The sequence below is a fragment of the Fundulus heteroclitus genome, chromosome 5 (genome assembly GCF_011125445.2).
Source record: "Fundulus heteroclitus isolate FHET01 chromosome 5, MU-UCD_Fhet_4.1, whole genome shotgun sequence".
Classification (NCBI taxonomy): domain Eukaryota; kingdom Metazoa; phylum Chordata; class Actinopteri; order Cyprinodontiformes; family Fundulidae; genus Fundulus; species Fundulus heteroclitus.
In genome coordinates, this window is record NC_046365.1 from 40727063 (window position 1) to 40742245 (window position 15183).

At 40.8% G+C, this 15183-nt stretch overlaps 2 protein-coding genes across 4 annotated transcripts in view; one reads left to right on the forward strand and one right to left on the reverse strand.

The window, feature by feature from the left end:
* Positions 1 to 5360, reverse strand: part of LOC105917813 (serine/threonine-protein kinase 10-like) — a 27835-nt gene extending 22475 nt beyond the window's left edge. Inside the window, 2 exon segments of the mRNA XM_036137603.1 lie at positions 788 to 952; positions 4611 to 5360. Coding sequence (XP_035993496.1) covers positions 788 to 952; positions 4611 to 4784 — 339 coding nt within the window. The 5' untranslated portion in view covers positions 4785 to 5360.
* Positions 5361 to 6391: 1031 nt separating this feature from the next.
* stn1 (STN1 subunit of CST complex) lies at positions 6392 to 13661 on the forward strand. 3 transcript variants are annotated; one of them, XM_021323634.2, is made up of 9 exons: positions 6392 to 6740; positions 8675 to 8770; positions 8954 to 9031; positions 9240 to 9413; positions 10781 to 10886; positions 12604 to 12754; positions 13059 to 13154; positions 13251 to 13323; positions 13489 to 13661. In XM_021323634.2, exons 1-9 carry the CDS (start codon positions 6608 to 6610, stop codon positions 13644 to 13646), a joined length of 1065 nt encoding a protein of 354 aa, XP_021179309.1. In that variant the 5' UTR covers positions 6392 to 6607; the 3' UTR covers positions 13647 to 13661. The 3 variants fall into 3 exon arrangements, with proteins under 3 accessions (XP_021179309.1, XP_021179308.1, XP_012732128.1); XM_021323633.2 differs by having other exon boundaries at positions 6394 to 6740; positions 13059 to 13181; XM_012876674.3 differs by having other exon boundaries at positions 6397 to 6740; positions 12607 to 12754; positions 13059 to 13181.
* The last annotated feature ends 1522 nt before the right edge of the window (positions 13662 to 15183 follow it).

Sequence of the window (15183 nt, forward strand, 5' to 3'; positions counted from 1 at the left end):
CACGTTCCTAAGATTCGTCAGTCTGCTCCACAAAGAACGGAGGAAACTTACACCCTTTAAGTCTCAGTAATTTACTGGAACCACGTTCCCAGGTCAAACAACAATCAGAGCCTTTTACACGTGCAAATTAGTCCCAGTAAATTACCGGATCAGCTCTTTCCACACTTAACCTGACAACAGTGGAACGGAATTACCCATCATGACCTGCAGGTGGCAGTAATGCAAGGGTTACAGCTTTAACTGGTCAAGACAACCTCTGAAGAAGAATTTCAGCTGGAAATTTCCTCAGTCAACCAGCTGGTTAGCCACAACCAACCACGGCTTCAGGACCGGCGGTTCTTCCAGTGGTTGGTAGCTTTATGAAAACTAGAGAAGAAAAACGATTTCTGTAAACTTTTCAGTCAGAGAAGCGACTTTCAGACCTGAAGGGAGGAGCTAAATGGAGACTACGAACATCTTACCCTGGAATGCAACGGCTTTATTCAGGCTAGAGCCGTCTCGGTATACCAGCGGGCAGGAAACCAGGTCTTGACCCAGTAAATTTTACCGGGTAGACCAGTTCTGGCTTTATTCACACATAACCCTGACCCAGTAAATTACCGGGTACGGGTGTAAGGGTGTAAGTCAGTTGTGCAGCACCATTAAAGCTGGTGTATAATCACATTTTTCCAGAAGTTCAGTCTAAAAAAAATCCAAAGTAACCCTTTAGGGTAATTCTCCCCCCACTGTTGTGGTTTTGGATAAAAGGAGATGCTGATGAGCCAGACAGGTTCTGTGTGACACTCACCCAGAGTTTGCTCTCATAATAAAAAGCGTCGAGCAGTTTGACGATGTTCTGATGATCGCAGGAGGCCAGGATGTCGATCTCCACCATGTAGTCCTCCAGCTCCTCCTCAGTCTTTGTGTCGATGACTTTGGCGGCAGCGAGGACGCCCGTCTGCTTGTTCTGAGCCTGGAGGTAAAAACATGTCGATGAATAAATTTAACCGTTGGTCATAACTCTTCATCATTTCTTTATCATGCAAGCCTCAGCCAGCTTACAATACGCTGCCATGAAAGCTCCTCAAATGATGATGTAAGCTTATACAGCTATAAATTAGGTATAAAAGTGTTAGCTTCTGACCAGAACTATATAAAGCCCAAAGACTTCAACTTTGCAAACCTGGCAGTTGTTCTGTATTTTCAGTATTTTTCAATATGCATCAACAGATCGAGGTACAAACAAACCAAAAAAAAGCTCATGCTGAACCTGATCTGCGCTGACTGGACGGCTATAAAAGGGATAAAGCCCTTTGCTATGCTTTGGGTCTGGAGAAAATGTGAATAACGTGTGATACGTTGTGTTAAAGTAAAAATTCCTGCTGACTGTTTTGGTTTTCCAGCAGACAGGATGTAGTCGGTGACGTTGCTGCTGTGAAATGGGACACAGCCCCTTCCTGGTGTTTCACAGCTGCACGCTGGGCTCTGGGTGGCGTTTAATAACCTCCCACCGGCTCTGAAGCCGTCCCAGTGGAGCATCACAGCTAACGGCCAAACATGACTGTGGAGTTTGTGGATCTCTTCAACTTTACATTTAATGTTTCATTTAAAGCCTGGAACCTCCCCTGCTCTAGATTTGAACTGAAAAAAGCTCTTCAGATGAAGATCAAAACATCTTGAAGCACAGAGCTGAAGCCAGTTGTTTTGTTTATAACCTTTTTTTATTATTTAGATTTAATGGTGACATGAACTACCATAAACATCTTGTAATGCCATCCTTCACAGGTCCAAACTAGCCTTAACGCTGCAGCAGTACCAGTATCCGTCAGTCACAGTGTGACTGTTAGATCTTTTAAATTTAAACCATATTTGTGACAGAAGCGCCTATAATTACATAATGAATCACATATAAAAACAAAGAATCCAGAAATGGATCTGCGTCCCATAAATTACTGTTAAGAAGTTCATTTTGTTACTTTGGGAATAGAAAATCTCAGACATAAAACACTGGCACTGTTAAAAGTGTTAAACTGCATTGGGCAACAATGACCAGAACCACACAGGCTCACTTTCTCCTGGCTTACAAAACTGCCAAGGAGATCTAATAAATTCAGATTAACCAGGCAGAGAAGGGAATTCAGTCCACAGCAGTGAATACATTTCTTACAGAAAATAAGAATGGATAAACTTAAGATGTTATTGAGCTAGTGAGCTAGATGCTAGTGAGGTACTAGATAACATAACATGGCAGGTGAGAAACCTGGCAGATTGGCTGGGTTGTAAAACATTTAAACTGACTTTTAGTTTGAGCCAGTTTGACTCTGATGACCCACATTTATTTAGGATTGCCTTTGACTGTTCAAGTTAAACTGTTTTACTGAAACATCATGAGTTTAACTGTGTAGTCCAACTGTTTTTAATGTTTGCTTTTAGTTTCTATTTTCCCACGTTCTATTTTGTTTCTACATTTTATTCCTACTTGCTTTTATTTCCTAAATTTTAATCATGTAAAGCATTTGCATTATCTCTGTACTGAAATGTGCTATACGAATAAATTTGCCTTGCCTTGACCCCCAAGCCATGACAGAGCCTGCTGTGGATTGGGAAGCTGATGCAAATGGCCATGATAATGATCAATGTCACAACTGATACAAATATGTTAATTTTCTGGCTTTAATGCTTCCATCTTATAGGTTTTCATCTGGGCTATTCCACCTCAAATAGCTTCATAATGTACCAGTGCAGCCGCACTGCCTCAAACTCCGCTTACTTGACCTTCCTGTCTCTGGTGTTGTTGGCGGTGGCATTGGTAACAAGCATGGCAGGATTGCCTGCCTGGAAAACTGGGTCGGCCTTTCTGGTACAGCTCTCCACTGGTTTAAATCCTACTTAAAGAACAGGGACTTTTTTGTGTCAGTAGGTAACTTTACATCAGAGATGATACAAATTACATGTGGGGTTCCCCAAGGGTCCATCCTGGGTCCCCTCATACTCAACATCTCCATGCTCCCTCTAGCTCAGATCAGAAAAACATCATCAGCTACCATAACTATGCAGACGACACACAGCTCTACATCACCATGTCACCAGGTGACTATGAACCAGTTCAAGCTCTGAGTAAATGCCTAGAAGAAATCAATGGATGGATGTGCCAAAATTTTCTTTAATTGAATAAAAACAAAACTGAAGTAATAATTTTTGGACCAATAGAGGCGAGATCAGAAGTTAGCTTCAGCTAGAAACCACTGATCAGGCCTGACATCTGGGAGTAGTGATGGACTCAGACCTGAACCTTTTTCAATTAAATTTTATTTATATAGCGCCAATTCATGAAACATGTCATCTCAAGGCACTTTACAAAGTCAAATTCAATCAGATTATACAAATTGGTCAAAAATGTCCTCTCTAAGGAAACCCAGCAGGTTGCATCAAGTCTCTCCAAGCAGCATTCACTCCTCCTGAAAGAGCGTAGAGCCACAGTGGACAGTCGTCTGCATTGTTGATGGCTTTGCAGCAATCCCTCGTACTGAGCATGCATGAAGCGACGGTGGAAAGAAAAACTCCCCATTAACGGGAATGCCAAACCTCAAGCAGAACCAGAACCAGGCTCAGTAACCTTCATCTAAAGACAATTACAAAGTGGACCTTCTACCACCTGAAGAACATTTCCAGGATTAAAGGACTGATGTCTCAGCAGGATCTGGAAAAACTAATCCATGCATTTATTTTTAGTCGAATTGATCACTGCAACAGTGTTTTACGACCACTCGGGTCTTATGGCTCCAGACTACTCTCCAGAACCAGAACCAGACATGGAGAAGCAGCATTTAGTTCCTATGCTCCACTGATCTGGAACAGAAAACTGTAAAAGTGCTGAAAGCCTGAGTTCCCTTAAATCAAGATTAAAAACACATTTGTTTAGGATTGCCTTAGACTGTTCTAGTTAAACTGTTTTACTGAAACATCATTAGTTCAACTTTGTAGTCCAACTGTTTTTAATGTTTGCTTTTAGTTTCTATTTTTCCATGTTTTATTTTGTTTCTACATTTTATTCCAACTTGCTTTTATTCTGTTTTATTTTCCTATATTTTAATCATGTAAAGGATTTTGCATTGTCTTTGTACTGAAATGTGCTATACAAATAAAGTTGCCTTGCCTAAAGATCTTTGATGATTAAATCTGTTGTTTCCAGTCCACTTTGATTTATTTATTTATTTTTTTAAGCTACAGTCTTACATGCAACTGAAACATTTAGTTTCAGCTGTACAGAACACAACGAACTTAATAAAAGACGCCAATAAAATTGAAAAAAAGTTCAAACGGTTGTGCTCAATCAGTTGCCTCATGCCTTATGTGACGTCAGCAGCGCCTTGTGTGACGTCACCAGAGGAACGCACACATGGAGGTTTCCTTTTTTTTTTCGGAGCGCAGGTTTTATCTTGGTTAAATAATTTACGAAGAAGATTACTAGACAAGTAGAAAAACTGACCGTACATGTCATACGGGTGGAAAACTGTAAGTAGCGTGAGTTTGATGGAATGCGCAGAGAAGTGTGGTTAGCAGCTTTAAACTGTGTGCCATTTTTGTTTTAAGTACAGAACCATGTCAGCAGCAGCCAACGGGACACCAACCTTGAAAACTTTGCCGAAGGCTCCATCTCCCAGCTCTCCCACTATTTCCCAGACCTCCTCCGGGTTTTCATCCCTGCGCACATGCTCGTATTGCTTCTTCTTCTTTTCCGCTCCCAGTTTAAATATCTTACGGAAATTAAAAAACGACATAACGTCTCCCGGATGAAAGTTCATTAAGGAGCAGAAATTGACGGCTTGGGTTGGCGGTCCGGAGCAGGTTAGTGAAGTCCCATTAGGAGCATAAACTCAGAGAGCAGCTTCCATAACAATCCAGATCCCGACCTTAGCTTAGCCTCTGGCACCAGTCTGTCCACTGGCTGTTTCACGCATCATAAAAAAACATTATTAACCCATAAAATAATCATGACAATTATTGAGCGTCTCGCAGCATCTAAAAATGGTGTGGTAAAAAATATTTGCTTGTCTTTCTCAGAAGGAACCGTTTGCGGAGGCTGGTCGCTGGTCCAACTGGCCCGACAACAGCCCAGTCAGTCTGCGGGTCTCTTTCTTCAACAAGAACACACAGAAGACGAAAAAAACCCCAAAAAAACAAGCTCGGTCAAAATCCTCACGTTGTCTCCAACACAGTCCCGCGTTACACTCCAAAAGGACACCAACGTACGCAGCTTAGCGGCGGTTTAGTGTTCGGTAAAACCGTTAAAACGGTCATCTTTTCCCGGAGCGGGACGGGCTTCTGCCTCGTAGCGGATTTAGTGACCGAGCGCGTTCACGTGCACCGCGGCGCGTGCCCGCCTTGCTTTTCTCCCTGAGCTGACAGTTGGCTAACGGCTAACAGCGGTAAGCTGGGGCCAAACTTCGCTTTCTGCCGCCATCAACTGGCCGGGAAAAACAATAAAACACAACGGCTGTGTGAATTAACCACCTCTGCACTTTTTTCAACCACAACTACGACCTACAAGCCAGTTATTTCTGACCGCATCAGCCACAAACTCGCCGCTGTTGAGTCTCTTTGTGTCGGTGAAACTACACCTACCATAATACATTGCGACACAGTCGCCTGGAAAAAAAATCTGGCGAAAATGTTTTATTATATATATTTTTTATTATACAAAATAGAAATAGGGCACACTGTAAGATACAACATATTCTTGATAAAATTAATGTGAAAGATTTAAAAACATGTTTAATAAATGGGTCACATGGCCACTGAAAGGTCATGTGACTACTGTCACTGGAGCTTACGTTACAGCTACCACCATGTTGTGAGTGCCTATTGTTCGACAATAAGCCTAAAAGAAAAAAAATCTGAAAAGCAACTATTTTACTGATACAGTTGTCTCCTTGATTGACGTAAATAAATTATAACTAACGGCATGTTATTATTATTATTATTATTATTATTATTATTATTATTATTATTATTATTATTATTATTATTATATTAGTATTATTAATAATAATAATAATAATGTTAATAATATTAATACAATTTATGGTTACATGATGACAGTAAAGACTCCTGATATAAATAAACACTTAATATAAACAAGGGTTTTACAACTACTTAAAAATGAAAATTTGGAACATGACTGGGCAAATTCTTATTGATTAATTAGTTTATTAATTATATTATTATATGACTAAATAAAATGGTTTTTGAAGAATTTTGTGACAGCTTTAATACCAATTATTAATCAAAAGAAATACTAAAGATAGTTTAATCATAACTTTATTCAGTGATGTATTTTCAGTAGTGTCAAGATCACTTGTTTCTGCAATTTATGTTTACTAACATGTTTTTTGTGTCCAGGGTTAATTAGTTTGAAATGAGCCATCAGAACAAGTTGAACGTAGACTTTAGACATGATATCCTTATTTCCGAGGGGAATGTGCCACTCGCAACATGGCGGACTCGCACCGTTCCAACGGGGCAACTACACACGTGACTCTCCATGGGGGCTAGCTTGCCACACCAGAGACAATAGCAACAGAAACCAGAAAACGAGCATTTACGCCTGGTTTTGTGTCGTGATGAAATGCAGGCCGCCGTGATGGATCCAGGCGAGGAGCCCCCCTCCATGTTGTGGGGACTGGACCCGATCTTCTCCGCCTTTGCTCGGCTGTTTGTCAGTGACATCCTGCAGATGACAGAGTCCACACAGGTTCCAGGTAACAGAAACAACCAGGGCGCAACGGAAGTTGGCGTTGGAAGATTTAAATCCAGATTTCCAGCAAATCCTTACCGGCGGTGACCCATTCTGGTCGTATTAGTGCTTGGAGTTGGTCAGTTTGTTTCTGTTTTTAGGAACATGTGGTGGTGGAAAATATCTGCGTTTCCAGGTCGCAGGTCCAGTTTACTGTTCTGATCTGTGAGCGGCTTTGTTATTATTACTTTATGTAGTGCTCCACCATGCGAGAAAGCAAAACTGCACCAGTCATGTTTCCTGTAGGGCTGGGCCTTTATGGTATCATTTTACCGTCATCGTGAGAGATTTCTTATCATGCTAAGATTAGAGTTTGTGTCTATCTTGACAGTGATAAATTCCAATTAGTAATGCCTAAACTAAAAAATATATAATTAAATGATGTTACTGTGCGCAGTGAAGTGATAAAAATCACATTTATTCATGTAACTTGTCCCGATGAAACATATTTAGAATTTTGTTTTAATACAAGTAAAGTGCCTTGAGATGATGCGTGTTGTGAATTGGCACTATATAAATAAAATTGAATATGTTACATTATTTAATGTGTGTTTTTAAGGACAGTGATTTTATTTATCAGGCTATAACTGACATGAACTCACAGCCACAAAGTTACATAAAATGACTACAAGAAGCTGGTCTTTAATCATCACCTTTATCGTTATCACAGTAGGACCACATTATACCGTCATAAAATGTAATATCGCCCAGCCCTACTTCCATGCCATTAATGTTTTTACTGGACAGTAAGATGATTTGTTGCTGCTCCTCTTGTCCAGAAGTCTTCTCATCACTGTGCAGATGCAGTCAAATCCTCCTGCTGCCAATGTCCCCCTACAGCCCAGAGCTTCCTGGAGCTTCCTGGACACACATGGAGGTCCTGGAGCATCTTCTCTGCAGCACAACGCCTCAAGTTCTTGATGATCCAGAAAACTTCTTTCAGAAACTGCAGGTCAAAGTTCTGACCTGCAGTTTCCTCCATGTGGACGTTTTGACTCTGGCATGTTCTGTCGGTTGTGTTGTTTTCATTTGTCTCATCACTTATTGACTTTTGCTGTCACTTTTTGATTGATATGCAGTTATGTTGAAAGTAGGGCTGGGCGGTATGGCTTAAAAATAAAATCTATGATTTATTTTTTTTACCCAATCCCGTTAATTGATTTTCTTAACGTCTGTTTTATAAAAAAAACAAATTGCTGAAATTATTTTTTTAAACTTTTAATTTCTATGATCTCATCTGTGAGTTGACCTGAATTCAATGTAGAACTTATTACGAGCTTTAAAACATGCTTATAAAACAAGAGGGTAGTAAAAAATGAAAATATAACACAATATATTTGCTGCTAGTTGTATTACACATCTAAGCTCAGACTTTACTTCACTTGTGTATCTTCACACCAACTTAAGAAATAAGTAAGTGAATAAATTAAAGTGCCTCGTCTTAGTGTAAAAAGGTTTCCTCTTTAGAGGATTCTAAACATATATTCAACATTGCATGCTATTACCAAAACTATTCCCCGTTTCGGGACTGATATAGTGCAAAGTTTGATGGAAGCCCAGGAGAGTGGATTGGCAAAAAAAAAAAATGTCTTGATTTTCCAAAAATTAAATCTTAATAAACCGTAAATTCTAATTAAATGTATTTATTGCCCAGTTCTAGTTGTAAGCAGCCTTTAACCCAATGGAACCAGGATTTTGAGGGCAAGTAAACAGCGCTGAGCAGGACTTTCTATATATTTCTCAGGAGAGAAAGCGAGAACCTGTTGACACTTAAAAGAACAATATCAATGTGACTTTACTGCTATAATGATGTAGCAGGCCTTACTAAAGATGCCACAGTTCTAAGATGAAGACTGAATAGGTTTGAATTTTTATTTAGTTTCTGTTTATTGTTTATAGGCATTTATTTCTACAACTGGCATCCGATCTATAAAGTGGACGTTCTTGGAACTGTGGTTTACAAGAGGGAGAGAGACGACTTCTTCTGTTATGGAGGTATGGGTCGTGTCTCTGCGTGGAAATTCTCTGTGGAAATTTAATAAATTATTAGAGATTTTTCTGGATTCTCATAACCTTTGTGTTTAAAACATTTCTTTCTACCGTGTTGTCATGAATATTCCAGTCAAACGGACACAGTCTCGCTGTCGCTGAGTCACTTTAAGTGTTCTGTGTCCACAGTGGATGATGGCACCGGCGTTATAAACTGTCTTTGTTGGAAAAGCAATCTGCTGAAAGAGGAAGAGGATCCAAGGACATGTGGGTCTGAATGTGTTTTATTATCAGTGATCTGTGAAGAACTTCGTTAATTCATTAGAACCGGCAGAGTTCTTAAAAAATGCCAATTTAATGCAATCGTTTTGATGTAGATAGTATTATGAAAAATAAACAGATTTTTTTTTTTTTTATTCAAGTGAGTAGAAATTGTTTTATGTTTTAAGAATGTGTATTTTTTTTTTACGTTTAGCCGGGGCGGCACACAGTGATGCGGCTCTCGGCGGGTTTAATCCGGTCGCTGAGCTCAAAAAGCTCCGGCAGAACCAGCAGAAGCGCTGCCGGCTGGAGATCGGAGAGCTGCTTCGGGTTCGAGGACGAGTGAAGACGTCGAGGCAGCAGAGAGAAATCATGGCTTCCACCTTCTGTGAGTCCCCCCTGCAGACCAGTGTGGTGGGAAACAAGCCTTTAACAACAGTCTAATACGCTGTTTAAAAACGGAATATTAGACTGTTGTGCTGTTGTTAGACTGCTCCTTTAATAGAACCAATGATTGCTAATATTGCTGGTGAGTGCTTTTTATGTAAAAGTAAGATTAAGTGGATTCATTTAGACTTATTGAGGTTTTTCAGTGAGGTTCCTACAATGAACACTCACAATGCAATACATGTTTCATGAATTGGCGCTATATAAATAAAATTGAAATTAATTGAATTGAATTGAACACTCACAAAGCAGGAGACTTAAAGCCATGTGACTTAGTCACTAGTTGGTTACTTAAATATTCTCCTTGGGTTGCAGCTCTTTGCCTCCGTGGCCAATCAACACTTTTTGTTTCTTTAGTTTGTTGGTTTCTCTGGGATGTGCGTCTGAAGATTAAAGGGAGTCACATTTTACATGACTGACAAAAACTAGAGAGTCTATGAAGCGCAGCAAAACGACACGAGACCAAAAAATTTGGCCTCAGACCAGTCTCTAGGCCAAGGCTGGTCTTGAGGCATCTAGCCATTTAATCAACTAAGATAAATAGTTGATTGATATTTAATTTTATTCTTTATCATTGAAAATAGTAAATGACATGATAAAATAAAACCAGCACTTCATTATTTTTAATAAACTCTCATCATTTTATGTAGAAGCATGTTTTTAATTTAGTTTTTTTTTATTATAATTCTATTATTTTTAACGTTATTCAATTTAATGTGATTGAATTTGGACTTTCTATATGGTATAAATATCTGGTTGTTTGTGTCTTCTTGATTTTATTGTTAAAAATTAAATAAAAGATCTTAAATGTGAACTAAATACATAACTAAACATAAATGAAAATAACCTAATTAATGTGTGTAATTTAATAAACGTTTCTATTTATTTAAATATTTTCCAGTAAAAAGAGATGCAATCACATTGGATGTTAGTCTTTATGTTTCTTAAGGTGACAGATAAGCTGCAGAGATCGACAGAGATCTGCTGGAACTGTGTTAGTGTCTTAATTTTGATTTAAAATAAGCACTTTCCTGGTTGCATCATCAGTTTAAATCATTCTCACACAGGAGTAAAACATCTGGTTTAAATGCAGTAAGATCAACTCGCCTGGGTCTTTACTGAGCGCATCAAACAAATCCTGCTGGTTTTCTGACTCAAAACATGAACACAGAAGTTTGTTTAAAAGGTTTCTGATTTAAATCACAGACATTTGTATTTAACTGAGGGTGACTGGGTTACGTTTTGACTTTGCGAACACATGCTGTCCCAGTCCGTCACCCGTGTGCTCGTGTCTCTTTGTGTTGGCAGATAAGGTGGACGACCCGATGATGGCGGTCCAGATAGCCTGGATGATGGAGGTTCCTCAGCTCTACAGGCAGTTCTACGACAAGCGCTTCCAGCTCGACGCAGCAGGGTACAGAGATCCTTCAGAGCCCTGAAGGCATTCAGATTACATGGCCACACTGCAAAAACGGAACTAAAAATCAGTAAAATGTTCTTAAAATGAGTGTATCTTTCCTTGATTTGAGCAGGTAAATAAGATGATCTGCCAATTCAATAAGATTTTTGCTCTTAAAATAGGAACAGCTCATCTCCATCATCTTATTTCAAGTGCAGTAGATCTAATTATCTTATTCTAGGGGTCAAAATACTTATTCCATTGGCAGATAATCTTATTTACCTGCTTGAATCTAGGACAAAAACACTAATTTAAAGAACATTTTACTTATTTTTATATCCGTTTTTGCAGTGCAGTGACTAAACGTCTGTCTGCAGTGTCCTTTATAGCAGAACAAAGTTATGAACGGTTGCATGAATACGTCCATTTTATTAGTACTTTTATTGTGGATTTTTACACAAATTTTCCACAGAAACCATCTTTTCTCTTTCTTCTTCGTCCTTCTTTACATCCATGGCAGCATTAGCGCCACTCACTGGCGTGGCATAGGTATTGCGATGCTACTACGGCTCCTCCAGCTTGATGCGGTTTCCATCTTTATGCTCTAACTTTTCAGTGCAGAAGCAGTGTTCGTCTCCGTGTGGATGTAGAAAGACTCTCATTTTCTTTAAATCTAAAGGAGTCACTTCACATTCCACCCCCCTCCAGGTCGTTTGAATTGTGTGGGCTAATGCAACAACCGAACATTTTCATTCATCCGCTTGTAGCTCGGGCATCCTTCGGCTTGGAGTCCAACATCACAGCTAAAAAAACTTTGTAAACTGGAAGTCCAGTTCAGACATTGTTTAGCAGCTCCACAGCAAATACTGTGATGTAATTTTTCAGAAAATGTAACAGAGAAAATGGGACTGCTTGAAATATATGACCCAAACAGATCATAAAGATATCTACGCAGCTCCTGGAGAGACTAAACTCACATTTCCTGCACTTCTAGAGACTTCAAGTACACAACAAAAAAAAATTTAGGGCTAAAAAAGTGGATCTTGCATCAAATGTCCCCTATAAATTACGTTTAAGGGTCTTGTACCGTTGGTGCCGTTCTGGTGTAGATATTCTATGCTGATATGGCTTCAATCAAATCTTACTTATTTGTTTTTGTAAGAGCCGCTGAGGAGCCACGTGTGGCTCAGGGGCCGCAGGTTGCAGACCCCTGGTGTGTCGCACAAAGTCATCATAAAATAAATTGATGTTTGTGGTTGTAACGGGACCAAACGTGAAAAGCTTTATGGGGAGTGAATACATCTCTGTCATCTTCCTCGCAGTCTGCAGTTTAGCTGTTTTTAAAGTCGGACAATTGTTGAAGGAGCTCCTGAAAATACAGAGAGGTTTTTTGACATTTATTCTTTAAAAACTGACCAAACATGCAATAAAAAGGCTGTGGATTTGAGTCTAGAAAGGTCTGTCATGTTGAGGGTGCAGGAACCTGCATGAAGATGGGCAAAGCAGCGCCGTTTAAATACTGCGGTCTCTCTCCTCACTCACAGCGACGATCAGACTTTTCCTCAGAGCTCATCCTCCCACGGAAACATGTTCAGAAAACCCCTGCTGGACACTTTTAGGCCGTCCCTCCTGTCCGACCTAATTAACAGCCGCTGCAGGTTGAATTTCCTTGTTCTGACTCCTTTTAAACACATGAATGTTCCACCTAATGCTGTATTCGCCTTGCTTGCAGCAGCTCAGCAGAAAGTTCCCTTTGCAAGGCAACGAACCTCATTAAGGACTTCCTGAAGCAGAGGTTGGTGACTAAGTTCAGACCTTACGACGTCCAGGATCTCCTGCAGCCTCTGATCGCCGCCCGGCTCCAAACAACGGCCACAGAGCAGGTGAGGAGGACAGGAAACGGATCCGTTTGCAGGTCTGAACCTTTGAGATCTTAGTGGGAAAAAAAAAAAAAGATTAAAAACTGATTTTTCTTTGCAGATTGTTGCAAATTATTTTTTTGTTATGAAGGTTTATAAATATTTTGCTGGGTTAAATTTTGCAGAATCCTTTTACGGTGAAGTTATTGCTCCACCCAGCCTTGCATGTTCTCGTGATACATTCTTATCCAGTGTGTGAAACATTAAGCATCGTGGCTGAGTAACACTGTGGGAAAAGTAAAGATCCTCCTTCTCGGATGCGGTTTAGGAGCCCGTCGCTGGTCCGTCTGGACGGCAGCAGCTCAGCCACCTTCTGAAGGAGGTCCTGCAGGTCCTGCAGAACGACGGCGTGGTGTACCGTAAGGTGAAGTCCCAGGATGAAGTGTATCACGTAAGAAAGAGCAGTGGAGCTTAGCTGGTTGGTGTTCCCTGGGTGTTTGACCCGTTTGCTCGCCACCAGGTGACGCTACAAGACAAAGATCTGTTCATAGCCGTCAAAGATGTCATCAGGGAGGATTCAAGGAGGGAAAAGTGTGAGTAGATTTGAATTTCTGCTTTCAATACACGTCACTTGCAGTAGAACAGGAGTAAATTCTTCTATCTGTTGGTTTTACTGGACTTTTGGAGGAAGACTTATCCTCTTCCTCCTCTTGCTGTGTGTTGGTGCGTATCTACGGCCCTCGTCTCTGTGCACGCAGACGCAGAGAGCGGCTGCCACGTCCTGCACATCCTGTCGGCGGTCAGGCAGCGCTACAGCCTCAACCTGACCAAAGCGGCTCTGGAGCTCGTCCTCAAGACGCTGGAGTGCGACAGCGACATCGTCAGCACCAGCGACAGCCACTATGTGGCGCTCTAGCCGCCGCAGCCAGGGACTAAAAATGAAGATGGGAATCGTGTCGGCAGCACTCCTCGGCCCGTCCTGATTCGGTCCGGATCTGTGAGAGACGTTGGAAGTTTGCTTTAGATTTTAAAAATGTGAGAGAAAACAGATGGCAGGATCAGCTTGTCCTGACAGCCTGAGGCAGAAAACGTCTCCAGGGACCCTAAGCCCTGCGTCTCTGAGACTATCGGCTGTATATGCAGTACGTCTTTATTATTATTATTATTTAATTCTTTTATTTAAATTTTTCTTTTGGAAATGGAAAAATGTGCCAAGAAACAGCGATCTATGTTAGAGGCACCCCTTCTTCCCTGTTACCTCTTTTTAAAGCTGTCAGAAAAACCACAAGAATATAGAATATAGAATATAGCCGGTTATAATTATTGCCTCCAACGTCGATCCGACGCTCCTGCAGAGTTTTCTGTCTGACCTTATCGCTCTGACACACTCGTGGATACATAGATAGATATTTGTTTCTGGAGCGCTACCATGAGCTCCAGCCACAGGCGGAGCTCGGTACTTTGACTAGGCCACTGCCACACCTTGATCCTCCACAGCCGCCGCGCTGTAGATTTACGGCTGTGTTTGGGATCGTTGTCCTGATGTCGACCCAGTTCCACCCAAGCCGAGACTTTGGAGGACTTGATGGTCTACGACTGCAGATCGTCTTCCCTCCCCCCCACGCTGGACCGCCGGTATCTGGTGCTGCGCAGTAGGACCAAACGTCTCTGCCTGAGTCCCGTCTTTATTCCAGAAGGCTTGTGGTTCCTCGAGGAGAACGACAGCCAGGCACCGGATGTAATATCCACCACAAGTGTTGTCGAATCAAATGTTGGTCAAGTTACATCTGGAAGTTATTTAATGTTTCTGCACCTCACAGCTGGTCTGAAACATGGTGTTTTCTTCACGTTTAAGTGGAAAAAGTAAAAGGTGATTGTAAACATGTAAAAATTATTCAAATAAAATCATTATAGCTAAAAGCGGTGAAGCGTTTCTTTAAAGTTATATTGAAATGGTTAATTAATTTTCAGTTCCCTGCCCAGAGAGCTTGTTTCACTGGATGAGAAAGTAGTAGCAGGTTGAGTTAATTCTTTAGTGAAGTAAAACTTTATTTTATTATTCACCCTCTGTAGTATTTTCAATCAGGAGGCAAATATCAAGGCACCTGTTACCCAGCCGCATAAAAGTGCTTTGAGTTTAGATGAAATTGGATTTAAATGTAAATGTGTTTCACTGCCACTGTTCTCAAGATCAGCCAAAAAAATCACAAATGAGTTTCTATGCATGGAAGCCCGGCTCATGGGGTCTGGGATGTTGGTTTTATCTTTAAAATGCAAAGAAATCAGCACACGGCTGTTGACTAACAATGAGCCTGAAGCCTTCAGAGCTCCAGTAGAGTCTAAATCAGCCCTGAGGGCAGATGAAGATGTTGGGCTCCTTGGGAGGTAAAACGCCAGGCTGGGACAGACTTCATACCCAGTGTGACCAGCGGGAACCTATTCCCCCTTCTCAG